Source organism: Cyanistes caeruleus, chromosome 11 (genome assembly GCF_971803275.1).
Source record: "Cyanistes caeruleus chromosome 11, bCyaCae1.hap1.1, whole genome shotgun sequence".
Taxonomy (NCBI): Eukaryota; Metazoa; Chordata; class Aves; order Passeriformes; family Paridae; genus Cyanistes; species Cyanistes caeruleus.
Window position 1 is genome coordinate 16,302,958 of NC_141711.1, and position 27,091 is coordinate 16,330,048.

Consider the following 27,091-nt stretch of genomic DNA (forward strand, 5'->3'; position numbering starts at 1 on the left):
GTCCTAAGAGAAGTAAATACACTCTGCTGATTCACCTGATTTGATGCTGGTTCCCCTGGCTTGCACTGGGGGATGTTTGGCACCTGAGAAGTTGTGAGGAAAGGACTAAGATTTCTTTAAGTTAGAAAGGATAGGGATATGTGCATGTCAGCTGGTTAAATTTACCCTTGCATGTGTTGCTTTTTCAGAAGGCTGATGATTTAAGACAGAAAATGATACCATATGTGGCTGACAAACTGCAGGGGAGTTCTGCTGTGGCAGTGGGCCATGGGAGTGTGGTTTCACTCATGGAATGGGATTTCTATTCCCAATCCTGTCAGTCTGCTTTTCAGACTCCATGAGGGTTCCACACCCACGTTTCTATCTGTAGACAGAAACTGCAAACCAAGAGAGAATCCAGATTGTTGTGCATTGGCTCAGCAAACCGTACAGGTGTCACTGGGAGAGGAGTTGCAGCTGTACTTCAGCGCTGATAAAGGCCAGCATGCATTGCCACAAATGCTCCTGGTTCCTGAGATGTGGAACTCCACTGTAAAAATCAGCTCAGTCTGCACAGAGGTTTGGCACAGTTTTCAGAACATGAACCTGTTTTCTTTAACAGAATGTGCTGAAGGTGCAGGAGTGGGAGTTGTTAAGGTAACAGCTGATGAGGTAAAACTGTGTGTGACTGCAGCTCTGGACCAGCCTGGCTCGTGTCAATCATCTCCACCTTCAGCCTGTGCAAAGGAAAGAAGCAGGGTTTCCTATGTGTACTCAGAGGAAGAGTTTAGCCTAGCTAAGAAATTAAGAAATCACTCAATGTGTCAGAAATGCTGCATTTTTCTTTTCAGGTTTTTCCAGAGTTTGCAAAGTTTCTTTGTAAAGATGGATGTAGCTTTTCCTTCTTTTGTTTTCGTGTTTTCACTTAATTTATGTTTTGCTTCTACACTGTGTAGTTCTCTTTCAATATTTCCCATTATAACGAGAGAGGTGATTGTTTTTATTTAACAACTGAAACAGATTAATCTGGAACAGATTATGGCATTGCCAACATTTCCTGGTTTGGTGTGCAATGGAAATCTACCCATGGATTCACATTGATGAGATTGTGGGAACAATATTAGCTAGGGAATGTCAGCTCCATGGCTGGCATAGGAAGCACAGCACATGCTTCAGGAATACTTTAAAGCAGTATTTTGAGCTTTGAAGCCAGTGGATTCACAGAGGGAAAAGGATGGGAGAGAACTAGTTCAGTTTGTTAGTGGGGGTTTTTTCTTAGTGTATTTTCCATTTTCCAAGGGTTGGGAGCACATTATGCTTGCTTTGGGCAGGATGAGGGGACATCCTTTTCCTCCTGGAAGAGGAGCACAGAGGGACCACAGTGAAGTCACCTCCCAGTAGCAGTGTTGGCTCAGTGTGTTCCCTGTGTTTCAGAAGCTGGACAGATGGGGTGTCCTCTGTCTGCCTCTGCCATTATAGAGCAGATCCATGCCCCTGTGGTTTCCCCACCCACTGTCTGGTGTCTCAGGTGATGAGAGGGGAAGGCTGCAGAGCTGGACCAGGTACAGGGACACCGCAGCCCAACAGCCACAGAAAAGGGGAAAAGAATCTGCCCTGGATCTCCCACCCAAAGCATCATCTGCCCATTTATGTTCTGTCTTCTTTCCCCCTATTGGTTTTCTGTGGCACACAGAGACAATACAAGAATCATTCCTGTGTTCTGCCACATCCTTAAAATATGTGCCTTCAGTCCTTATTAAACTGGGACTTGGGATCTGCCGCTGCTCATCTGTGTGGAGTAAGAACCAGGCCCATACTGAGGATTTTGGTGTTTATTCCCCCAGTATCTGAAAGGCCTTTTTTTTGTTAAAAGGCTTTTTGTTTTGTTTGAAAAAAAAATGGTCAAGAGTTTGCCCTGTATTCTTGGGGAGGATTTCTCTAAACAGAAAATTAATTTGTCCATTTGGATTTTACTGAAGACTTTTACATTGAGTGGCTTTAAAGTATATTTAAAATGTTTATTTAAAATCCAGAGTCAAATGATTTTTAACAAACTGTCTCAAGATAGAAGAAACTGACTTTTTGGAGTAACTGTATTGTTTATTTGTTGTATTGCAGTAGCACCTAGAGATCCCTACTGTGCTAAATGCAGAACAAACATAGAACAGAGCTGGTCCCTGCCCATAGGAGCTCACAGCCTTCAGTTTGGGGTCAGCCAGGAGCTCCTGGTATCTCTTGGGGCAGTGAGTCAAACCCACAGCTTGACCTCCCCATCACCACAAAGAAAGAACAGATCAAGTAGGAGGCAAGTTTCAGAGAGCTGAACAACCTGCCCTTTCCCGCTGTACATTTCTCCAACTGATTTTTCCCAAGCTGTATTTACCAGGCCTGTGGCTGAGCTCTGTGGGCTTCCTGAGATCACTGCTGCTCCTTGGAGAGCTGTGGTTTCCTTGTTCCCAGTGTCCTCAGGCAGATAGAGGTGTTTGGATAAAAGGAAGCCTTTTCAGTGGTTTATCATTTATATTATTTTTTAAAAACTTTTCCTTTTTGCCTTCTAAATTTTCATTATCATTCAGTACCTTCCCATGGTTGCTGCCATAGAGGGCAAGGGGGAAGGATATACCAAAAAGCAAACCTGACATCACACATGCACACTGTAATCATCAAAGTATCAAAAACAAAGCTTGCAACAGCACAAACTTGTATAAATGTGGAGAGAAAAAAAAAAGCACATCAGGCCATCTTGTCCCTTTTGGCAGCTTTAAGATAGGGTGGAAGAAACTCACCCATTTTTTTTGAGCTTGTCTCCTGGATCACCATCCCATCTTTTTCCATCTTCTTTTCCAACACTCAGCTATAGCTGGGGGTTTGTCCATTCTGATTTACAGAGCCTTAGAGAGGGTCCCAGGGAATGATGAACAAGGAATCCTTAATGTTCATTCATGCTAGAACAAGTCAGGGGGTCTTAGGGGCAAAATAAGCCAAATGATAATTTCTGCAACCTGTCTGTTCCCTCCTCTACTCTCACTTGATGGCAAGGCTGGGAAGATGATGGGATTCAGCAAATGAACAGGAAGGGGCAGCTTGTCTGTGCTGGTTTGGGGCAGATCCCATCTGCTGTCTGTCCCTCCTACGTGTAAGAGAGCAGGGGAAGAGCCATTGTGCCTCATCTGCAGGGGGTGAAAGGGATGGGGTGCGAGAAGGAAACCCAGAGCCAAAAGCCTAATTATGGATAACAAACATGCAAGTCAGAGCAGTGGGGAGGAGAGGTCTGGACCTTGGCAAACAGAAACATTGGATTGTGGTTTGCAGCGTGTGCTCCAGCCTGGAGCAGGCGGAAGCCGCGCGGCCGGTGACTAATGCTGGCAGGAGCACAGCATGCAGCAGTGTGGCATCGTGGGAGCAGGGAGCAAGGACAGCTCTGTGGGCTGAGGTGCCCCTAAGTGCTACCCCAGAAATAAATAAATAAATAAATATCCTGAAGCTGTGCGTGTCACTGGGGCAGCCCAGCAGAGCTGACTCTGAGCCCCTGCTCAAGGAGACCCTGGTCTTGTCCTGTATCTCAGGCAAGGGCAAGATCAGGGAACAGCAATTTGAAAACACAAGCCAAATACAGGGTGCTCTGAAATTAAATCCTTCTGCCTACATATGAGAAAATTTGGTTTCTAATCGCTTGTTTTGAAATGTTTTGTCACAAACTTCCTTTGGAGATGGAGAAGATGGAAAAAAATGGGATGAGTGCTCCCTGGTCCAACCTCACTATCCAGATTTCTGCTTAGAGCTCTCAAGGAAGAGCTTCCTCAAAGAAGTCTCCTGTCCACATGTGATGCAGCACACATCTCTGGGAGTTCCCACTGTGCTCTGAGGTTGTGATACCCTCTTTAGCTAAGGAATAAAAAACAAATAGTCTTTACCTCTGTAGAGGTGGGTCTGGATACAGTCATCTGAGTCTCACATACCCCAGAAGCCTAGGAGAGCTTGGATGTGGACTCCTGTAACCTGTCACAGAGACAGGCTCAAACAGAAACTGTTTGGATGTGAATCCAAATCCAAATTCCCAGAGACCTGTGGCTGCCAGTTGGCTGGGAGCCTTTATGCTATCTCTAATTCCACAAAAGAAACAAAAAAAACCAATAAAGTAAAAGGTGCTTTAAAAATACCATGAGGAGAGAAACTGCCATGGAAATAAATAGCAAAAATAACAACGTTAACATGTCCGGTGTCACGGCAACTCTGACATTCAAGTAGTGTGGCCATGCCCACAGAGCTTCTCACAGCCACTGCCGGCAGGGCCCGAGGGTCAGAGCTTGGCTGCTGCCCCATTGCTCACTGGAACAAACCACTCCTCCCTGGGGCTGGAATGGATGTGAAGAGAACGGGAGAGGAAAGATGGATGCTGTCTCTGCTGACAATCAGGTCTTTGCTGTGCCCACCTTTAGCGGGACGGAGACACAAAGCTCTCGTGGTTGTGTCTCTGTCGTTCGTGCCTGAGAGAGAACGGCCACGCTTCAGAGCTGGAAAGGATATTGCTTCAGGTATTCCCACATGCGCCGGGGCAGGGGCAGCTGCTCCACGTTGGCCGTGCACTTGTTGATGCACAGCCGGCACAGGTGCTGCAGGCTGGGAATGCTGTCCTTGCGGCCCAGCGGCCGGATGAGCTTCAAGTGTACTGCGGCTGCTGCCATCTCCTTCTGCAGGGGAGGTAGAGAAGACGGAGGCGGGTAAGGAGCCTCGGTCTTGCTTTCCGTTGTGCAGGACGTGAGATAGTGCTGGATGAGACTGACCACGTCTGGGAAGGCCAGGATGCGAGGTTTGGACAGGTAGTTGGAGTCCAGGCGGAACTTGCTGTCGGTGTATTCGATGCGCACGTTGGTGGGCCCTCGGTTGGTCTTGACAGACAGTGTGAACAGGTAGCTGGGGTGGGTGCTGTCCCGCACCAGGAAGGTGCCCTCAGGCATCTTTTGCAGATGCTGCTTGGCCTCACTGGCGGTGATGGAACCCCAGTACCAACCTGGAAAAACATCCAAGAAAGAATTTGTTAGGGAAAGAACATATTATAGGATTGGCAGTATATTTAGGGAAGCCTTGAAACAACTGTGTTCAGGGCCTGGGAAACAACCAGAGCCGGAGTTGGCAAGACCTTCATAATGACCAAGTTCTAAGGGTTTCCTGCCTGTGCTTGGCATTGCTGTGCTGGGGCTTGGGATGAGGCTGGTGGCTGCTGCAGCAGCTGCAGTTTACAGAGAAAAAGCAGCTTGCTTTTTCCAATTCCTTCTCCCACTTCAGTAACAAAAGATAAAGCAATAAATTAGTTCATGATATAAGTTTGTAGAGACTGTGGATATGCTTGTTGTGTGCACAAGAGCCAGCCACGGCTGTGACAGAACCAGGTTCCTGTCTGAAGTGGGAAATTGAGTCTTTTATTAATTAAATAATTGAGTCTTACCAGATTCTCGCAGGTAGGAGAAGGTTTTTGCAATGCAGAGAAGGTCTTCTTCAGGGTCCCGTGTCTGAGGTGGGTTGCTGTCTGGAACTGGAGCTGCAAGGGCAGGCGCAGACTCCTCCTGGAAGGCCATAACTGGGAGAGGCTGCATGATAGGCTCTGACAATTCCTCAATGCCCCTGAGTGACAGTCTCCTGATCTTTTCCTCTGCCAGCAAAGGATGAGGTCTGAAATGAAAGGCACACTCTGCTATTTCTCCTTGCCTTGAGATCAGTTGCAGGGTCTCTTCAGTGCATGCTACATTGTACCTCAAGGTGTTATGTTTTGCAAACAGATCCTCAGCACCGTTGTTTCTGAGAAACGCAAGGGAGGAGGAAGGAACACAGCTAAAGATGAGCCTTTAGAAACAAGGACAGTGAGTTTGCCTCTTTGGCCTTATAGAAGGTGGTCAGTCTTGCCATTTAGGATGATTTGAACCTGATATTTTTAGATGTTGCCTTTTAATACATATTTTCAGGGGCAGTAAGGTTTACAACAGCACTACAGTTTCATTTACATGATTGCGATGTTGGAGCATTTCTGTTTCTGACAACGGGATTGTCACTTGCTGCAATATAATGAGAAGCAGAATTGGGAACAGCTTGGATTTTGTCCTACCCACTTTCTGCTCAAGGATGACCCGATCCTAAATGAATCTATCAGAATTCAGAGTGAGCTGATCATGCAGGAGAACAATGGGAATTCTTGTTTTAGCCAAGCCTGTGCACTACACCCACCCCACCGTCAGCAGCTCAATGGCGGAGTCAATGTGGCTGTAATCCCTGCAGGACTGCAGGAGGAGGCTCTGCCATGGCCAGGCTGCTAGAACATGTATTCCCCTGTGGCCTAAAGTGGTGTAGCTATTCATTTTCACACAGCATGGAGCTCTCATGGGTCATGGGTGCTCCTCCTCAGCAGCACAGGGATTGCTAAAGGAAAGCAGAGCTCCAGGAAGAGGAGGGATGTCAGAGGCCAGGAAAGTCTTCATTCCCAGGCAAGCTCCTTGTCTAAAATTAGTTTCTGTCCCAGTGTGTGTAAGCTCTTTGCCTCTGTGTCTCCTGTCCTGCTCCATGTCCTGTGTTACATCCCCCCACCACCCCCAAAACACCTGAGATGTTCTTTCAGACACTTTAAAGAGAAGATGGCTGAGAGAAATACACTCAGTCCTCAGTGTGACATTGCCACAGCACCACTGGAGCTGACAGTGATGGCACAGGGTGCAGCCACCTCCCCACATCACTGAAGAGAAGCAGAAGGAGACTCTAAAGTCCTAAGTGCTTCCCTTCAATTCTTCCTCCTTCCCTGTGCTCTATGTGAACAGGGCCACTTCGAGTACATAAATAAATGTGCTGGACTGCACCTGATCGTAGCTGCACTCCACCACCTTAAACTGCTGAGAATCAAGTATGGGACAGAGAACAGGATGAAAATATGTGGGAGGAAAGTAGATTAGAGAGAACCTGAAAACACCTTCACAGCCTCTAAGTGAGAACCGTGATCAGTTCCATACCTCTGCATTTCTAAACAAACCATGGAGTATGGTTTGGAAGTATGGTTTTGTAAAACCACTGGTAAATTTATATCTACAGAGAGATACTTCTTGGCCTGGCAATACATAGCAAACCCCTGCTATTCTGCTGATATTTAGGAAAGAGCATTCTTTCTTTTTCCATGTGTCAAATCACACTTCAGAAGAAGGATACCTGCTTGGCTTTCATGGTATCTAATCTATGTTTCTTAATTTCTATTAATGGGTAGGAAGCCAGGCTGAATAAAAGTGATTGCTGGCCCTTGTCCACACCAGGGACCCTTGGTCGCAGGACCTGCATTTTCAGGGGCTTTTGTACATCTGCATATATTTTTATACCTGGAGATCATTGTTGGGAAAGCTCTGAGTTCTCTTTTAAATCCTCCTGGAGATATATTTATACATGTTGAGGGCTCAATTTTTCAAGATATTTGGATGTCTCCCTCTTAATGTCATGGTCTTCACAAATGCCTAGCTACCTGTCTCCTTGGGGAAAGGAGATTTCAAATTCTCTATTACCCCTCTTTTTGCACAAGGAAGACCATTAACCAGCTCAGCTGCTTGGAACATGGTGCAAATAACACCAAGCTCATGAATTTGATCCCCATACAGGTCATTCAGAGTATGACTTGATCATCCTTGTGGGTCCCTTTCAACTCAGAATGTTCTGTGATTCTGATCCTTGCCTGTGCTGAACCTAATTACCAATTGGTGCTGTGCAAAGTGGGTGTCCCAGGCCTGCTGGCAGAGCAATGTCTCTCACACCACCTGTCATTTCACCCTGAGCTGAAAATGACTGTGACTGATACTAAGGAAAATCAGTCCTGCACCATTCACTCCCCAGAACTCATATACTGCAGTCCAAGTGCAAAATCTCTCTGAATTATTTTCTCCCAGACAGTTTTTCTGGCCTACCTTCCAGAAAGGTTTGGAACATAAAATTTTTCACAGCATGGAACTTTTTTTCTTTTTATATACCAACTTCAGAGAGAAAATTAGGAATTGGCTGAGAGGCAGGGAAGGAAGGGAGAGAGAGCAAAGCTACACAGGGAAATGTCTGCCATGAACTGTGAGGAAAGTGGTTACATCCAAGGGCTTTACCAGTTCACAGTTTGGTCCTCCAAAAACCACATCAACTGTGTGAATTTGTCAGTAGGTTTCTCTTGCAGAGCCCATGTGCTTGAGATGAGTTTTCTCATTGTACTTGTACTCTGCTGCCTTACTCTTTGTGCCACATGAGGCTGGAGGAGCCCAGACCCTGTGCAAGCACTGTGGGGATCCTTCCACTGCAGCCAGAGAAGGGCCGGGTTCACACATTTCCCATTTTCCTTCTATACATTTACCTTGTGTCCCTACAAAACCTCCCAGTGCAGCTGTAGGCTCAGAGGAGCATGGTGGAAGAGAGGAGAAGGATTAGAAATTTTGACAGACTGGGAGGTGCTGGTGTCCTAAACAAGTTTGTATGTAGGCTGAAGAAAGAAGAGCTGCTGCCAGGAGCAGAGCAGCTCCAAGCACAGGAATGGGAGAGCAGAAGGATCAGCAAGTAATGGCTGATAGTTCTTCTAATGCAAGAACACCTGCAAGAGGGTTAAGAAGAGTTTGCTGGGGTAAGGACAGGTTGAAAAAGGTTTGCTGACATGAGAAAGTCAGCCCTTTGGTGGGGCAAAGAAAGGATTTGCAAATAGGTCTTGTAAGAGAGAAAGCAGAGGAAAGACGTGGAAAATCAGGACTGAATAGAGCAAAGTGTTCGTACAACAGCTGTGAGGAGGAAGCAAACAACCATATAAAATTTGGCATGTCTAGCTGGATGCACTCTCCAGAGAAACAGCAAAGGAACTTCCTATGCTTTGGCAATTTGTGTTTCAGAAAGCCTTGGAACGGCAAGAAAGTTCAGGAGAATCAGATATGTCTGAGACCATTTAGTGTTGTCTTTGTAATTACTGTGCTGATAAGCTAAACTTTGTAACGCAGTATAAACACTACAAGAAAAAGTGTAGAGCTGTGACCCTTTCCACAGCCACATCCCAACACTCCTGTGGGAGCTTGGTCCGAATAGGATGGAGAATATGGAGTCCAGGATTTATGAAATCCTAGAGGATAATGAAAATGGAGCAATAAAATAGACATGAGAAGAACAATATCCACACATCTGGCTCCATAATAAGTTCTTGGTGGGTAAGGGAAGCAGTAGCTCTGGTATGTTGTCGCTGGAGAAAAGCTTCAGATAAGGGTTTCCCAAAGGCCAAGCTGAAAACCGAATTCCCTTCGCCATGGCTATGCATGGAACTAGGAACTGCAGTTGCAGACTGAAAATAAGAGTGAAAACAAACCTCCTTGCGTAGTAGGAAATTAGTGGTAAGCACGAGCTCTCCTTGTCTGTGGAACAGATTCTGGAGGTGGGGTGGGGGGGGAAATGGCAGAAAAATCCCCATGCTTCGGTCATTGCAAGCAGACAAGGAAGATTTTACTCTGAGGAAAATCCACCGTACACCAGTGATAGGAAAATCTGACATGATGGCTCAGACTGAAACAAATGCTCACAATTTCCAAGTATATGTATGTGTAAAAATATCAGGTGATTCCTGTGCACCAGGTATTCCTCAGCTGATGAACTGAGCTGGTCACAGGGACACTGAAGTGCCAACACATCAGTACTGATACCAGAGAAGGCACCTGGATGTCACCTGTTCTCCTGAAGGCAGATGTGGAATTATCCCTGTGCCCTCTGTAGCTCTCACTCTACAGAATGCTATGTATATGTACATACACTTAAATTTACACAAAATTGAAATTAATTTAGCATAAATATCTCCTTAAAAATAGACCAAAGCACCTAAACTCCACGGAAGTTTTTCCCTGTAAGTAGTTTGATTCCAAGAGGACTTTAGAGAGCACTTATGGTGTTGGGTTGGTGTCCACGCTCGTGCTGTGTCCACCACGCTGAACAACATACTCCAAGTTATTCTTACTCTCCCAAAGACTTTGAATACTGTGTAGTTTTTCAGCAATAGGAAGCACGGAAATCAGGAATACTTTATGGTTCTGTGATTCTGGCCTTGGAATCTAAACCCAGACACAGTAGGACAGACACACAGAACTCAGCACTCGGCCAGCCAAAGTCATTCCCATTCCAATACAGTCACACATGACAACACACACGAGCTGAAAAACTGTCCCAGAGAACCTTCCTAATTACAATTATCAAAGCACAGCTTTTCACGGAAGGCTGCAGAGTATCTTACCCCTGAACACAGAGGATCATGTCACTCCCGGACCAAGGGAAAAGCATTAAGTCTTCAAGAAGGTGGGAAATGATTTCTCCTCTTCTCGCCTTCTTTGCTTTCCCGAAGCAGCGAGTTCAGCCTCTAGCTGGGGTTCACGGTGAGAGAAGGCTGGCGAGTCCCAGCAAACCCCTTCTGCAGGTTGTTTCAGACACAGGAAAAGCCAAGCAGAAGACGAGCTGTCCGACAAAGACTTCAGCAACTTTGGCCAAGAAAATGCGTGCACTTTCAGTGCTTTAGAAAAAATAATGTATTCTTGTTCTGCTTTTCAGAAAACAGCAGAAAAAAAAAGTTAAAAAAAATAACCAGAGAAAAAGGAAATTACATATATTTAAAGAGGAACTGAACTTCCTTCAGAACACTCTGAAATAGTAATAAATAGGTACCAATAAATAAGATCTCCCCAAGTGCTGCGGGAAGAGCCGGAGCAGCGACCTCTCCCAGCGCTGGCTCCGGAGAAATGAAGCTCCGTGGAACGGAAAAAAAAAAAAAAAGGCAGACCTCCTTAGTAATCTTTTGTGTGTCCCTTTTAATCTGTTCCAGGAAGCGAGGGATTCCTGGAATCGTATTGTGTTCGCATCACTCTTCCTATATCAGCCACGAGGGGAGGGGGGGAAAGAAAAAAAGAGAGAAGGTATAAATAGCTGTGTCCAGCACGGCCGCGTCCATGCTGCCATGGCCGGGGAGGGAGCGGAGCGGAGCCCTCCCGGAGCGGGGCGGCCAGGGGAGGGGAGAGAGGGGAGGGAGGGAAGGAAGGAGGGAGGGAGGGAGGGAGGGGAGCCGTGCGGGGCCGCCGCCGCGCGTGTTCGCGGAAACGCCTTTGATCCATTTCCAAGAACTTTCCAGGAACGCGGGGCCGGCGCGCCGGGCGCTGCCAATGGGCGCCGCCGCCGCATGCGCGGGGCCCGCCCGGGGCGGGGCCGGCAGCGCCCACCGCCTCCTGCCCGGGCTTGTGCGCCGATCCCTTGGATTGTCTCGCGGTTACGTGTCGTTTTGCTTCCATTTGTTATGAAGCATTTGTAGTTTTGCGGTGTCATTTTATGCCTCCCCTCCCCGGCGGTTCGGCATCCCTCCCGAGCTGAAGGCGCCTCTCCGGGTCGCTTGAGCTCCGCTGCAGCGGGTGCTCGGGAACGGGCAAGGCCGTGGGGCTGGAGGGACAATTTCCAGTGAAACCTGGGGACTAGGAGGAAGATGTGCTGCAGGGTCTGCTACTCTGGGCAGCGACTGTGTGGTTGTCACGCTGCTTAGGTTGTCTTAAAAGGGTTGTCTTGGTCACCTGAGAGTCTCCTGTGAATCAGGTATCAGCTCAGCAAAGTCACCTGGAAAAGGCTACACCAGCACCATTTTGTCCTGCATGTATAGAATATTGTCGAGTTAAAATCTGGCAACCCACGAAGAAATATTTAGGTTTCTTTTAGGGCTATTGAGCCTTTTATTTTGGAACACTTTATAACAAAAGCTTGGTTGCTTTTGTCTTTTCCTGCCACGAGTTGCCACCTCTTCGCTTATTAAAGATAAGAGAGAATGAGACATCTGCCACCTCCATTGGAGTAGGTTGAATACTTAAAAATATTCTTTATACCACTCAGAACACTCAGAAGTGGATGGGGCCGGGAGCAGAGGGGAAGGCAGGATGCTGATAAGGGTGAGGTTAGAAGGGTGTTCCCTTCTAACCTCATGGACGTGAGCCTGAGAGCAGGCAGTCTGTGTTCAGCTCTTGACTCAGCCTTTCACTCCCTGCAGTTTCATTTGGCAGCTGCTCAGCCTCCTGCACACTTCCATCTGTTTTCTGTCCTGCATGAGGGGCATCAAGAGCAGTGCAGTAACGAGTGCTGCTAATAATACACAGCTATGTGAAGAGAGAGGTGCTGAGGGCCATCGAAGCATCCTGAGTATCCATCCAAGTACTCGAGGGCCATCTCAAGGGGGTGGAAATGTCAGCCTGCAGGCACTCCTTGACCAGGTATCTTCTGAGCCTGACAGACTTCAGCTCCCACTTCTCTGAATGTGTGTAAATTCACAGAGGAGGCCGGGGGCTGGCAGAGGAATTTCAGTCCTCACCGTTCCTGTGCACAGCAGACACAACATTCAGACGATCATTCGGAGGCATCTTTGTAGCTCTGGCTCAGGGTTCCAGAGGACACCTGTGTGCCTGTGCCCCTTCACATCTAACTCCGAGGTTATTTAAACCTTCTGTCGGTGGCACAGCAGCACGATGGATTTGAACAGATCTAGACTGTCTAGACTGAGCTGGGAGCAGCTCTTGTCTCCGGCAAACCACAGTGAACCTGCACATTCGGAAGGTATTTAATTCGTCGTCAGCCTCGGGGGGGATGCTGAGGTCCCAGCTTGGTGTGCCGGCAGGAGCGCTGCAGCCCGGCGCAGGGCAGTGAGGAGCTGTCTGCATCTTTTCTCCACTTAGAATCGGGCTCCATCTAGTGATCCTCTCCCAGAGGAGGCTTTTTGTGCCGGCTGAGCAGCCATTTGTATCTGCGGCTCAGGAAAGCCCCGCTCAGAGCTGTGCAGAGCAAACATCCCCGCAGAATCTCCAGCACTGGTTTTCCAGCCGCACTCACCGGACCCGAGCGCTCTGCTCACGGCCCTGCAGGACCCGGGGAGATGAGCATTGTCTCGAAATAGCTGAGGGTATGCACATACATGAAAGGAGCTTGAATTTGCACTGGAAACTTCTTTAGGAGATCATATAAAAAATAAAAATAATAATAAAAAAAAATCAGGCTAATGCCTGGGCTGTTTTATCTGAGAAATCAGTGATCTGGTTGAATCTCAGGAGCACTCAGCAGTGTGAACATTGTGCTCACTGGCACTCCTCGGGCACAGGGCAATGCCCCAAGAGGGGAAGAGCACACTGTGCCCGATGTGCCAGTGTCCCAGGCCCTGCAATCAATATAAATTGCAGCCATTCACACTAATTAGTTGTTTAAACCCAGTTTATATTCATATAGACGGTTTTCCAGAGTACTGTCTTGAATAATAAAGACATTACAGAGGCAGTAGCAAGAAATAGTATTGAGTGATAGAATTGAATGCTAGGCTTCAGTTATGAAAGGTATCAAAGAAAGCTCAAAGCTCGCAATAAAGTCAGGGAAGAAAATCCAGAAAGAGTGAGGCAGTTAATCCCTCACGAAAGTTCACTGACACAAGAGCACCATCTGCTGCTAAATGTGTGCTTGGGAAAACCGGTGGCCAGAGTCCCTTCCCACTGCGGGTGTTACGCAGCTTCTGCTGGGCATTTGGACATTCCTGTGATCTTGTAGAATTGGTGTAAATGAAAAGTGTCATCCAGAATCGAAACTCTTGAGAGGGGTCTGTGTGCCCGGGGACTGGATTTACCTTAACCAGTAGCTTGAAAGACTGAAAATAAGTCACCCCTTTGGTTGCTGCCTGGCCCTTACCCTGAGGAACGCTGTGAGTGACCCTGCATTACCAATAACAAGCAGCTGTTCTGTTCTGTTTTAGAGGGGCCAGCTCGTTATTCGAGTAGGACACACCAATTCCTGTAATCAACAACAGGTGGTTCATTTAATGTTGTGGTTTTGATTTCCCAACCTTGTGAGTAACAATGGAGGAGTCTCCAGGGTGTGGGATGTGCCATGGATACAGGGACATCTGAGCTGGCTCCATGAGAAGTGGGATGTGCAGAAAGGAATGGGTTTCATTTCAACCTGTGAAAAAATAACCTGGGTTATTATAAGGAGCTCAGCATATTTGTTGTCTCAAGGCTTGTGGCACATGGTGACCTAGAAGTCACACCAAGGCAGTGTGGCATCTGTTAGGAGTTTTGCTGCTTGATTTGAATGCTGCAAAAATTGTATTCCTGAGTGGTCTGGAAGGCCACTCCACAACTACCAGGCAATGCTGTCATACCCATTAGTTACAGGATGTTTCAATGAAAGAGATTAATTTCTTCTGCTCTAGTGCAGCATAAAATGAAGCACCATCTCCTGTAGACAGATTAGAAAGGTTTTTATGATTTTGATTTATGATTCTTCTGTTAAAAAAAAAAAAAGTTTTTTCTTTTCCTGTCTGCTGAAAAGGAAATGTTCAGCTGGTATCTCTCTGACTCCCCCATCAATAAGCTGTGGAGGAACATGGATGAAGCCTCCCAAAACTTTCTCATTGACCAGACAAGGTACCTGTAATAGGGTGTCTGAGGCCATGCATTTAAAAACAGCTTTTCTGTGCTAACCTGTATTTCTATAGGAAAATACCTGCTATGTCCTAACATGGAGGAATTCATCTTGAGGAACAAAGGTACTAGGACAGGCTCTCTAGATGGTGAGAGTGATGTTCTTGAGACTTCCCTTTCCTTAACTAGAAGCTGCTTCATAGCCAGAATTTTAATTCCTCCTGGAAATCATGCTATAATCCCACTGACACAAGGACAAGGGGGTGTTGAGAATAAAAGAGAAGTTGTTCTAGCAACAAAGCATCAGTAAAGATCATTGCCTATGAAAGAACTTTATAAATCTGGTTTTGTGTCAGCCAGGAGAGAAAAGAGCCAGGCTGTTTGCTGATGAGCTTTTTGAGTTCGGCTTTTTTTTCATGCCTTTTTGATAAGTCTGAGACAGACACCTCCAGAGCAGAGCCAAAGACAGGTGAAAAAACATGCATATAGTTTGTGTTTCAGACCACTGTGTACATGACAGACTAAACTAAAGATCCTACAAGAAGCTGCTTTTGTTCTTCATATCAAAATATTACTCTGTAGAGCTGCCCTTTCTTTCTTTTAATATCACAGATGCAGTTTCTGAAAAACTTCCTGGGGGATTTAATAAGGTTGTTGCAACCGCCCAACCAAACAAAGCCATGTCCTCACTTCAACCTGACAGTACAGAGGATTTTCTCTTTGGTGACATCTATATAATGCATCCTGTGAGCGTGGATTTCTCATACCAACAGAAAAAAATAGAGAGCTGTTACTCAGACAAAGCAAAGTTTCAGAAAAACAAGTCACAAGTTTTCAGCTGATAATTTCTTGGTCATAACTGGTGAGATTTCCATGAGACATTGCTGTCGAAGGGCTGACCCCCCCAAGCAAATGACTTTTGTATATAAGGAAATACACAATCCCTGTACTATTCAGGCATCACTCCTCAAGATATGCCATCAGTCAGAGAACATTTGATGACATCAGCTTTCCTAGCTCTCCAGATGACAGCAAACTCAGTTATTTAATTTTGTTTTTATTAGGAAATGAGACATTTGAAAGTCTGAAATAGCTTTGATCCCAGTTATTGAATTGCTGCAGCATGGCAAAGAGGCAGTGAAAATACCCAGTGGAACAGCAAGAATGAACCTTCTCTGTTTAAACAGAGTGGTGCTGTGTTTGTAAAGCAGGTATCTGTGATATCCAAGACATGATAAAACCAGGGAGAACATATCCAAACTTTGTGCTAGCTAAAATAAAAAGCTTCTCCAGGTTAAGACACTGGTTAGAGGAAAGGGGATGCTGCCCCAAAGCTTCTTGATAGAACAGTGCCTTAATATTTGCTACTTTCTCCTATGAGCCTTTTTTTTTTTTTCCTTTTTTTTTTTGGTGGGCGGGGGGATAAAGCAGGCATAACTGAGCTATCAATTCTCTTTTGAAATTCAAATTGTTTTGTGTTGTTGCTGTTGGGGACTTCTGGTAAAAATAGGATTATGTTTAATTTACAGTGTTAGGGATTTTTGTGAAGATGAAAGAACTTTTGCTGTAGTGGGCTCTTAGCCTGTAATAGTACTGTTTTAGGCTTTTGGATTTTTTTTTTAACTTCAAAAAGCAAACATCAATAAATAAATAAAAACATCTGTTTGAATGAAAAACGTCCCCCGGCTCAAGGAACTGCAGTGGGCCTGTCAGTTTACTCTCTATCAGCATCTCCAGAGAATGCTAATGGAGCTCCACCTGCCACGAGCACAAAGAGAGGCTTCAGGAGTTGCTTTTTATTTTGGGGTCATCCTTGTGTAGAGTGAGGCTGCCTAATACTTGGGCTGGTGCTAGAAAGGCTTTTTAGGAATTTGTAGTGTAGCAGAGAGTTGATGTAAGGCCATATTAACTATGATTCACGTTGGATTTTTAAGGTGTTTTGTCCTGTTTAAACTCATTACTGGTATAATTATGAACTTTGCCAAGAACATATCCAGGCAACATCAGGTAGTGAACCCAAACAAGTTTTTCATCCAATGAGATACCCCATGACTTGAAAAATGTGGTTTGTATCCTCCCAGTTTAACTCTTCTCATCAGGAGATGGCTCATAACTGAGACATGTAGAACCAAGTAATTTCACACATCCTTGTCTCATTCCCTCATCTTTCCTCCTTGCTTTCCATGCACAGCTGATTTTTTTAGAAACTCATTCTTGTAATAGTTAGAGTCTCAGTTTCTTAATGAAATTCCTTACTTCTGACACACTATAAAAAGTAGCAACCCCTTAAGTAGACATCTGCTTGGAATTTTTGCAACATTTAATATTTCCTAGAATAGAGCCATAAATTGTCTTGTACCAGCTTCAATGTGCTAGTCAGTGTAACTTCTGCCTGCTTTGGGCAGCCAGAGGCTTTTGGGCGAGAGTTACATGGAAAGATCCAAAGTGGGGCCAGGAATGGGAGCTACAGATGAGTGAGAGCAAGTATGGTTTTCAAAATAAAAAATGCAGAAGAAACCAGAGAGATTTCGAAGTTTTCTGAAGGGTCTGCCCCCCAGTGACTGAATGCGAAGAAAAGGACTAATAGTTACCTGTTGCAAAGAAAAGGAAGTTACTATCCAGGACAAACAGAAAAGCAAAGACAGGCAGAAGCAATGGGAAGGAAAATCAGAGCAAGCCAGTGACTGCAGAACCATGTTATTGAAGGTTTGGAACCTGGGAGCTCACAGTTACATATATATTTCTCTGAGACTACCACAGTGGGAGGTGATGCAAAGACTAAGAAGGCTGACAGCTAAACCTGAAAAGATTTGAAATAACTGTTTTCCTCAGGGATTTGACTAGCCCAGAATAGGTGAACTGAATCAGGGGACCAGGCCCTCCAGCAGCTGAACTGCTGAAAGCCTGGAAGGGAAACCTGAGGCAGAATTGCTGTAGCGTCACATCACATGGTGATGTACTGCAGATCTGCATCCTGCTAAGTTGAACTACTTTTTATTCCTTGGAGAAAGGTCTCATTAGCCCTTTTAATTATTTTCCTATCTGCTAGAACTCCAGATGCCATTATGTTACGTAAAATGACAAATGTATTTTTAACTTGTAAAGCATGTGAACTTTAAGCTCCTTCCAGTGATACGAATACAGCTCCATTTCGATGCATGACTCATCTTCACATGTAGGGAAAAAAGATCAGCATTTCACATCCCTGGAACCACACTCTGTGCACCAGCGATGAGCGACAGTTGCTGTGGGAACCATCACTTTTAGTATCCTGACCGTGCATCTGAAAGTGCCGAGAAACACTGACCACGTCTTTGGTCGTGTTTAGTGACTGCATGTAGTGAGAGCACCCTTTCGGTAGCCAAGCGCCTTAAAGATCACTGCCCGCTATCGGGTCTCATTGCAACAGCCTGTTTAACACAGGCTTTGGAGCGAACGTGGCGATTCTCCCCGTTCCCAGAGGAGCCATCGGGGGAAGGGCCGGCGGTGCCACCGCGCGGGCGCGCTGCGGTACCAGCCCGGAGCCGCCGCCGCCGCTGCAGCCTCATTTCCCTCCTCTGTCAGGGCCGTTTACCCCAATAAATTCATATCGTGATTAAAATCACCGCCCTAAATCACCTTCAATTCACCGCGAGGGTTGTTCCCCGCCAGGGTCGTTCAGAGGAACCCGAGCGGTGGAACCTGACCACGAGGGAGCTCCCGCTCCCCGCTCGGGCCCGGCCCAGTCCCGGCCGCTTGTGGGGGGCTCGGGCCGGTCCCGCCGCCGGCAGCCCGGCGCGGTTCGGGGCGGGAAGGCGGCGCGCACCTGCCCGGGGCGGCGGGGCGGACCCAGGCAGAGCCCGCCTTCCCCGAGCCGCTCCGGGAAGCCTCGGCTGGGGCCGCGCCGCCACAGGCAGGTAATCGAGCTCCGGCGTGGAGCTGCCCCCGCCCGGCTCCCGCCGCCGCCACCCCCCGCTCTCCCGGCTTCACCTCAGGGCTTTCCCGCCCTCCGCCGCCGCCTCAGCGCGGGGGGCTGAGCGAGCGGCCCCTCTGCTCGTGGGAACGGGGCTGCTGGCACCGGGACCCGCCCCGGGGATCCCCCTCAGTCCCCAGCGGGACCCGCTCGGCTTTGGGAGCCGCGCCATGGCATCTCCACGGACTTCAGTTTTTGGGTGGTTTGGTGGTCCCTGCTCCTCGCTTGTGGACCCAGGCAATTAAATCACAGTCCCAGGGCTCGGTGCCTGCCCAAGCAGTGCCGCTCTGGGGTTCAGTCCAGGTATTCGTGGTTCTCTTGCGTAATTTGGGAGTGTCGGGATGAGGCAGGGGACCATTGTGAGGATTTCTACATAAAACATTGAGGCAACAAGTAGTTGATGCGGGTTTATAAGCTCGAAGCACTGCTCTGTTGTACAGAGCTTAGCTGTAGTGTTATTCCAAGTCTCAGCAGTTACTCAGTTACTTTTTGTTGCAGTAAAAGCAGTGATTTATACCTGCAGATTGAGAGCTGTGTGTGTTGGAACTGGGGTCTGTAAAGCCAAAGTGTGCTTTCCTGAGGTGACCCTCCGCTTCTGTTCTCCCTGGCACCTGGTCGTCTTGCTAAGAGAAAAGCGGTGAGGTGGGACAACAGTTAGTTGACATCAGTTACTAACACTTGTTTACATTTTTACTCAGGACTAAATGGCAAGAAAATGGACCGTTTGAAGCACTGGGTTTGATTGCTTGAGAGAAGGGGCTCTGCTGAGGATACCCCACAGGAATCTGTCGGGTGTCTGTCATCCCACTCTTCCCTGATATGGAACAAAGTGAAGGTGAACAGGAATCCCAGGCAGAGAGTCACGTGGAGAGTAAGAGCAGCGTGAAATCCTTGCCTGGGGGAACAGCCCATGTCAAACTAGAGATAAAAAAACATGCAGTTACAGACGACTACAAACTCTCCAAACGTGTGCTAGGGTTAGGAATCAATGGCAAAGTACTGGAGTGTTTCAACAAGGAGACAGGCCAGAAATGTGCTTTGAAGGTATGTATGTTTTGTACTTTCTCCTTATTTATGGTTTGGAGGCCAGAGTTCACTCCCAGAACCCTGTTAAAGCTACTTGTTCCGTTGCTTACCATTCACAAAGAGTGATGCGTGAAGAATCTGAATACGTGGAAACATTTGCTATTGCAACACTGGAAAAAAAAGCGGGAGAGAGAACCGTGTCTTGGTGTGTTCTGGGAGAAAACCTGTTAGATTTTGAACGGACATATTATGCAATACTCATGAAGGAAACTATTTTGGATCTTGTGCAGTGAATAGGCCTAAGCTGTGAAATACTTAAATGCTCATTGATCTTTAGTCTTCACTCTGTTTGAAGACTTTTCTTAAGGAGCGTTTCTAGTTGTTCATTTATTTTCCTTCTTTCTTTTTGCAATCCACTTACCGAAAGATATGTCCTGGGAAAGCACTGGTTACACCAGTAGGGTAAATGAGTTTAGTAGATATTTATGGTGATAAGTACCACTTAAATAAATGGAGCAATAACCATTCATTAGAGAACATAAAGCTTACTTGCCTTTTGTTCTGCAGCTTTTAAACTTGAAAATTTCCCTGATGCTCTTTAACCACATTGTTAGGAAAAAAACAAGCTGCCTAAATGAATCTGGTTCAGTACCAGAAGACTAAAAGCAGCTGAAGTAATTGTCATGAGAATTACTTATGGGTGTTACAGATTCCTTGCTTGTGTTAATCTGATAGGTCCAGGAGGCTCTCGGCTATCCTTCCTTTCCCTAAACATGCTCCATGTGTGCTGGGAGCAGAGTGGATCTGCCAGTGGACAGCTGGATGCTCTGCCAAGGCCTGAGGATGTTCTCTACCAAACAGAACATGTCCCCATCAAAGTTTTTGTGTTGTGATAGAGAAGCCTGGAAATACCTGGCAGCTTTGGGTACTGAAAAAAATTTTAATAGAGGAACTAGAAAAGCTTACAATACAATGTTTTGTATTATGATTAATAATGATTAACAGGTGATTAATTCACGTGTTTCCAACACTCTCATGTACTTTATCACACTTTTGTATTAGCTTTACACAGCTGACTCACTGAAGTTTATCATAGGGAAACTGGAGGTTTTGACAGACTTCAGGTACTGGGGTTTTGCACCTGCCATGGGGAGTGTCACATCTTTGCATCTCTGAGGGGATCCATTAATCAGGTCCTTCTGGAGCGCTAGCAACATGAATTTCTAAACTTAGCATACTGTGATGAAGGATAATAGTTAATGCTGAAGCTGATCTGCTGTTTCTGAAAAGTTCAGTGACTGTTGCTGGTTAGAGATCATTCATACTTGGAAGGGTTTGCAGTCATAAGGGCTGGAAGCATTTTAAAACAGAAGTTGCCTTTCCAGAGAGCAATTCAGTAGCAACAAGTATGTTCTAGAGCAAATTTTGTAGCTCTGGAACGAAGTAGGAAATATATTCTGATGTATATTAGTATCCAGAACTTTTTGATTTTAGCCTTCAAAGTTGGAGAGAGGGAGAAGAGAATGGAAGTTGCTGTGCCCTGATAGAATGTCTTCTGCTTGATGGGTTGGAGGAACCTATGGTGGAGTCTCTAATACCTGTTTGTGTTTAGCACTGATTGTTGTTTGTGTTGGCTGATTTTTTTTGGAACTTTTAATATGTCTTGAGGACCAAAGTTTCACTTCCTCAGTCATTACAGGTCAGCAATAGCTGATGTATCACTGAACTTACCCTGTAAATGTGTTTGCCATCCTGTTTCACATCCAGCTGTGGAATGTGTGCACTTTTCTTCTGAAAGGGACAAAAGTATGGCAGCAATATTAAGATGTTTATGAGTTCTCTAGGGAGTTTGAATGGCAGATAATACTTTGCTGCTTGCATGTGTGTGTTTCTCATCATTATGGGTTTAAGTGCTGAATAAAAAGTTAAACATGCAATTAAGTAAAACTGCCAGCAGCCCAGAGAGAATCCACTGCTCTCTGCAAGGATGGTCTAGTGAGAAGATTACTCAACAAGGAGGGATAAAAACTCTGCTTGGTTAATTGGCAAGAATAGGAAGATCTTATCCCAGCCCTGAAGATATTTGCAAGGATGAAAATATTCAGAGGAAGTTTTTCCTTTGTTTCTTGTGAAACCTGAACTGGGCCACACGAGTCCCAAACCTGCTCCAGATGACACTTCAGAGGAAATCATCCAGTCAAAGCAGTTACGTAAAAGTTACAAGAAGCTTGGGAAAAAATATTCAGAAACAACTTCTGAGCAGAATTCTCTGTGTAGGGACAACAGGGCCTTGCCACTGCCCATTCTTCTCAGGTGTGATGGCAGGGTTATCATTCACTTACAGGAATAGAAAGTGGAGGCTGATGAAGCTGTCACAGAACAAACCCAACTGGTATGACAGGTAAAGAAAAATGGAAAGACTGAATTGCAAGTTAAACATGAAAAAAAAGGGGATGCTGGATGGATTTTTTTCTGGAGGTTGCTTGCACATATCCATTGAGATTTATGTGTATTTGTGGACAAATACTTCAGGCATGAGAGTGCTTGCTGTAACCTGCTCCTGGGAAAGGAAGAACATCACTCCTGCTGCTGAAGATAAAGTGTAATAGGCTGTTCTCCTTCACATCAAACTTGCCCATTAAAGCAGCTCCTGACTGGGCAGATGGCACTGCTTTCTGCTTGCAGGTTTTCTTTTAAATGGGAGCAGAGCCAGCACAGCCAGGGTCTGGATAGAAATTACTCAATGGAAGGAATTTTAGCAGAGGTACTCAAGAGGAAAGGGCTTGAACAGGCAAAAATATTCATCCCCAGAGCCATACGACAGTCAAGCACTCCATGCTGTAATTGGGAGGTCCCTGTTGTTGTTTTTGTTAGTCCATACGCATAATTGGAACTGGTTGGAATTTCACTAATCATTTTGGAGTGGGGAAAACACAAGGCATCCTTTTGGAGATACTGCAGGGTTTTGGTTATTTTCCTCTAATACTGTGTGCCTTAGTTTACTCTGCTTGGCATTGTGATTTGCTGCCCAGTTTACAATGTGCTGTCAGCTTTGTTTCTGTTAAATTGAAATGCCACATGCATTACTGTCCTGCTCCAGAAAATCTCATCTGGTTTCTCACTTAGACATATAATGACATTTTGGCTGAACAGCACTGTTTCCAAATAGTGAGAACATGGGGATTTAGAAAAGTAGAAGCATAAACAAAACTGCTGTGCAGGGCTGTGGCCTTCTGGAAGGCAGCTATGTTTTGGTCTCTGTCTCCCTTACAAATAGAAAAGCTTCTCAGATCTCTTTCCATAGTTGATCCAGAAATAGCTGTCAAGTGAAGTCTAGTCACTCTTCTATTTTTATCTCCTCTCTGCCAGCCTGCCCCCTTCTGTTCACTTCGCCTTTTGGGGCTTTAGGGCAAGTTTAACCTCTGCTTCTTTAACACTGACATCAGCCCCAGTGTTCTCTGCTGGTGTTTGCACTCCTCACTGTTTTTAGGGAGAGGAGGAGACCAAAATAGCTGGTTAACCTGTGAGGCTAAATGTGAACTCCTGGGATTTGTCTTCCATTAAAAAACCCCCCAACCTACAGCTCCTTGTTCTTTCTTTCCTTCTCCCTCATTTCTTTTTTGGCACAAATTCCTGCTAAGTGGTGTCAAAATAATACTTCAATGTATTTGATGATCTCCTTTATTTTTTGTGGAAGATGGTAGGAAGGGCTCAGAGCTGAGATTAAATAATAATAGAACAGAGAGGTAGAGAACCTCCTGTTGGGTACTGGGGCTTATCTGCATCTGCAGCCACAGGATTTTGGTGGATGTTTCAGGATGTAAAAGAAGTGTTACATGTCATTGCCATACTATTTCTCTTCAGTAGACAGATGGTGCTTCTTTCCAGAAGGAAAGGAAGGACAATTCAGGCATAGCCACAAACCAAAGACCCTTGGAACTTCAGGAAAGCTCAGTACCTTGGTTATGGGGGCACTTTTGGGATGAGTAACTCCTGAGTAGCAGTGGTAAAATACTTCTCCCCTAAGCACTGGGCACATCCCCTGTGTACTGCAGGTGCCTCTAGCCACTCAATGCTTCCAGGTTCAGGTGGAGTGTGTATGAATGGACCTGCTACTTCATGGAATTGTTTAAACTTGAAAAGACCTTAAAGATCATCAAGTCCAACCATTAACCCAGCATTTCCAAGTCCACCTCTGAACCATGTCCCCAAGTGCCACGTCTACACACAGACCTTATCCTCTAGAATAAATAGCGAGTTAAGCCATCCCCTGCCTCATGGAAAATGTGTTGTGCTCCTGAGTGCCAGCAGGAAAGTGACTGTAACTTGCTGATTCAAAAACAAATAGGCATAGCCCAAATGTTAAATAAAGCAAAAAGCAAACACAAAATTGAACACCCTCCTTGCCTTTTAGGTTTGAAGAATGTTTAGTGAATGATAGAAATGATAATTGTAGAGTAGGAGTCTCTGCTGTTACGCTTGAGAGTGTTAGCATAACTTTTTTCTCAGAAGGAAAGAAAACAGATAATGGAGAAAGAAATTTTGCAAGGAAAGTCATTCCCAAAATGATTCTTAGGACCCAAACATAGAACTATCTAGAGAATGTTCTGCTTTCCATAGGTGAGTTGCTGTGGACAGAGACAAGCATTCTGCCTCAGTTTCATTTAGTCTCTAGCTATGTTTCTGTCTCTCACTCAGTTTTAATGTTTCTGATTACATTAAATAGTTCTGCATGACAAAAGCTAATAGTGGGATAGTCTGTTTTCAGTTAGGGTACCCTGAAGCCAGGTCATGATTGCTCACAAACAGGGGACTGTACAGTCCAAAGTATTTGTTTTGCAAGTTATCTAAATAGCTGGTGCTTGTAAAATATCCTGCTTGCTGCCTAAAGTAAGATGATGACTGAGGAAAATGATGCAGCAATGGAGAAAGTACTGCACACAGTGAAAGTGAAGGTTATTTTAGGATGGTGATTGCTTGTAGAATAGGAAATGGTAACAATCTTCTTAGATGCTGCAGATTGCATTTTTAGAAGAGAATTATGCCAGATTAGGAATGAAACATTTCAACATTTTTGGCATAAGGAAGAATAATGGTGTGCTAAACTTAGAACTGTGATGACAATTTGGGGAACCAAGTGTAATGGTTGGTTAGGTTTTATCTGGGGTGAAGCAGCTCTTCTGGAATGATTGTATGTTTCTGGAGGAAATTAGCACTTTCTAGTGAATTATTCTGTAATTCTCTCTTACCTACCATGTTTCCTGCAGTGCTTATGCTGGTTTATCTCACGCTACAGTAAATTTAGTGTCAGTAACACAGCTTAGTCTGAGTAACAAAGTCCGTGAGCTGTGTTGTAGATCAAAGCTGGATACGGCATAGAATGAATATGAGTTCAGTAGAGTTCTAGTTAAGTAGCAGCCCTGTCTACAGAGGAGTGCCTAGAATATGGCTAGCATCAGACTGGTCTTGAATTTTATCCTTCAGTGCCAATCTTGGTGACTATTACGTAAATATGCATAAAATACCTAAAATAACTTCCAGTCGATTAAAAAGTGGGTCGTTTCTACTGCTAGAAGAATTGTTTTTAAACCAGTGAGTCATTCAAGACCAGAGTCTTTGAGCATTTTGTACTTATTGGGGCCAGACTGGCACCTTTCAAAGTGTCAGTTGGACTAGTTAATTTTTAAAAAACAAGGACTTAACAATTTACTTTGAAGATCTGACATTCTTGACTGGTCTGCTCTTTATTTGAAATACAGCAAATAATTTAAAAAGAAAGAGGTGGGCTCGGTCTGAAAAAATGAAATTATATGTAATAAATTTATTTTTTTCAATGGCAATTCATTAAGCCTAAAAAGCAGAAACAGCCAAATGCTATAAACCATTAAGTCATCTTGAAAAAGCAAAACTATGTTGATGCTACTTTGCACCTTGTCTGTTCTCCCCTAGTCTCTCAGCAAGCTGGCACAAGTTAGAGCCTGACTTGAGTGGCAACAAAGCTTGGGAAGATCAAGGCGTGTTCCCCGCCTTGCCAGGTTCAAAGACCTGATAATGTTCCAGATAAGTGTCTTACTGCAGCTGCGAAGGTGCTGAAAGCAGAGCACGTGTGTGCCTGGTCAGACTCCCCTGACTGCCTGACACCCTTCTTGGACTAGAAGGCTCCCCCTCCTCGCTTTAGAGTATAAATCCTCCTGTGGAGGAAAACCTTGCTGATTTGTGCTAGTGGAGTCTCGTTACAGGTAACTGGATTTTGCAAATCAGCTTAAGTGCAAAGGAGCAATATACAAGAATTTTAAACTTAATTTACAACACAAGTGTACTTCAGGTGTATTTACTTACGGTCATATCATGTAGAGAGAGTCCCAGATTGGAAAAATCTGATAACCTTCAGAAAGAATCAGGTCCACACCTGAATGCCAGGGCTCACACACAATCCCTCTTTCCTTTGTGTATTTCCCTCTGTCTGTGGTAGCACCCTATATAAGTGTGGCCTGGACTGAGAATAAATGGCTTCTTGTTGTTGTTTGTGCCAGTTCAGTTTCAGCAGAAAGCAGAGATTATGTTCATGCTGTGATAAATTCATGGGAAGCACAGAGAAGGAAGGTGTCACCATTATTGGGAGCAAGAGCAATGAGATTTTGAAGAAGTTAGTGGATTAATATCTTGCCTGTGAAGACTGTTCCATTTTAATCCCTTCACTGTGTACAGTGATTTATCTTTTTCTTTTAAAAAATGATACAATCTTTGATTTATTTACTCCATCAGACAGCATTTTGCATCCCTAAATATTTTTGTAGTTCCCTTTGCTTGACCCTGAAGAAGTTCCCATTTCTCATATGACCTGAATATGTTTCCCTGTTTTGGAGTTTTTCCATGATAAATGTGCCTTTAGAACAGCAGACTTTAGGATGGTGTGTAATATTCTATTAGCAGCAGTACAGCTGTCTGCAGAGCTTTATGTCTTTTGGTCCTGCAGAGCTTTTTGAAGTCCGTGTGGCTCTTGCACTCTCCGAAGACACAATGATGCTGATGGGAAGGGAAGTGGCAGGGATGTGGCCAGTGCTGGGGGTGCAGAGTAGATGACCTGCTTCATTAATTGGAAAAGCGTGAGAACTTCTTTCCATCAGCAGCAGTGAAAACTGGAGGTGTGGTCTGTCTGGATTAGGGTGTATAAACTGCAGGGATTGTGGTATTTTACACAGACTTCCTAAGTACTTAAGATGATTCAAAGCTCCATAAATGAGATTAAGCTGTAACGCTGCAGCATTTTAATACCTCGGGAGTGAAGGGGGAGAGGATTCTTGCTCAGCATGTAAATCACAAGTGGCCTCCAAGTTCCTGAATCTTTGTGATACCTGGCATTTTGCACTGGAGCTTTCATGGCCTGTATTAAGAAAAAACACAAATATTAAATTTGTGTAAAAGTTCAGTTTTCCTCCAGAGAACTTAGCTTGTTGAATTTGTTTTCAAAAAACCCAAAAACCAAACAAACCACCATGAGTGTGCCATCTTTATAAGTAATTTCAGATGATCTGGTTAAGGAGCCAGTCTTATTAAGGTTGCACTGTGCACAGATCTTAAGCCTTGCCAGTTCAAACTCTGGCTCTTCTCCATAGGCTTTTTCCCAGGATTTTTTTTTCTTGAATACTCTCTTAAGGATGCTGGCATTCCAAGTAACAGGCCCTAAAGCAGC

At 45.1% G+C, this 27,091-nt stretch overlaps 2 protein-coding genes across 15 annotated transcripts in view; one reads left to right on the forward strand and one right to left on the reverse strand.

Annotated features, from left to right (window-relative positions):
• MAPKAPK3 (MAPK activated protein kinase 3) overlaps window positions 1–27,091 on the forward strand; it is a 119,731-nt gene that overhangs the window by 49,939 nt on the left and 42,701 nt on the right. For 3 of the 12 annotated variants that reach the window (XR_015274887.1, XM_086845665.1, XM_086845667.1), the window contains exon 3: window positions 19,071–19,416. The exons of 1 other annotated variant lie outside the window; for it this stretch is intronic. Coding sequence is in view for 9 of the 11 variants with exons in the window: in XM_086845665.1 (XP_086701791.1) it covers window positions 19,192–19,416 (225 nt within the window). In the remaining 2 variants the exon portion in view is untranslated. Of the gene's footprint in view, window positions 1–18,182; window positions 18,676–19,070; window positions 19,417–27,091 lie in introns of those variants that run through there. 8 more of the 12 variants (XM_086845668.1, XM_086845671.1, XM_023935546.2 and 5 more) reach the window with 6 other exon arrangements.
• CISH (cytokine inducible SH2 containing protein) lies at window positions 1,973–12,910 on the reverse strand. Of its 3 annotated transcripts, none has more exons than XM_086845693.1 (4): window positions 10,657–11,181; window positions 10,232–10,531; window positions 5,426–5,649; window positions 1,973–4,990 (listed from the first exon to the last, which is right to left on the reverse strand). In XM_086845693.1, exons 2-4 carry the CDS (start codon window positions 10,276–10,278, stop codon window positions 4,488–4,490), a joined length of 774 nt encoding a protein of 257 aa, XP_086701819.1. In that variant the 5' UTR covers window positions 10,279–10,531; window positions 10,657–11,181; the 3' UTR covers window positions 1,973–4,487. The 3 variants fall into 3 exon arrangements, with proteins under 3 accessions (XP_086701819.1, XP_086701820.1, XP_023791316.1); XM_086845694.1 differs by having other exon boundaries at window positions 10,772–11,120; XM_023935548.2 differs by having other exon boundaries at window positions 10,232–12,910.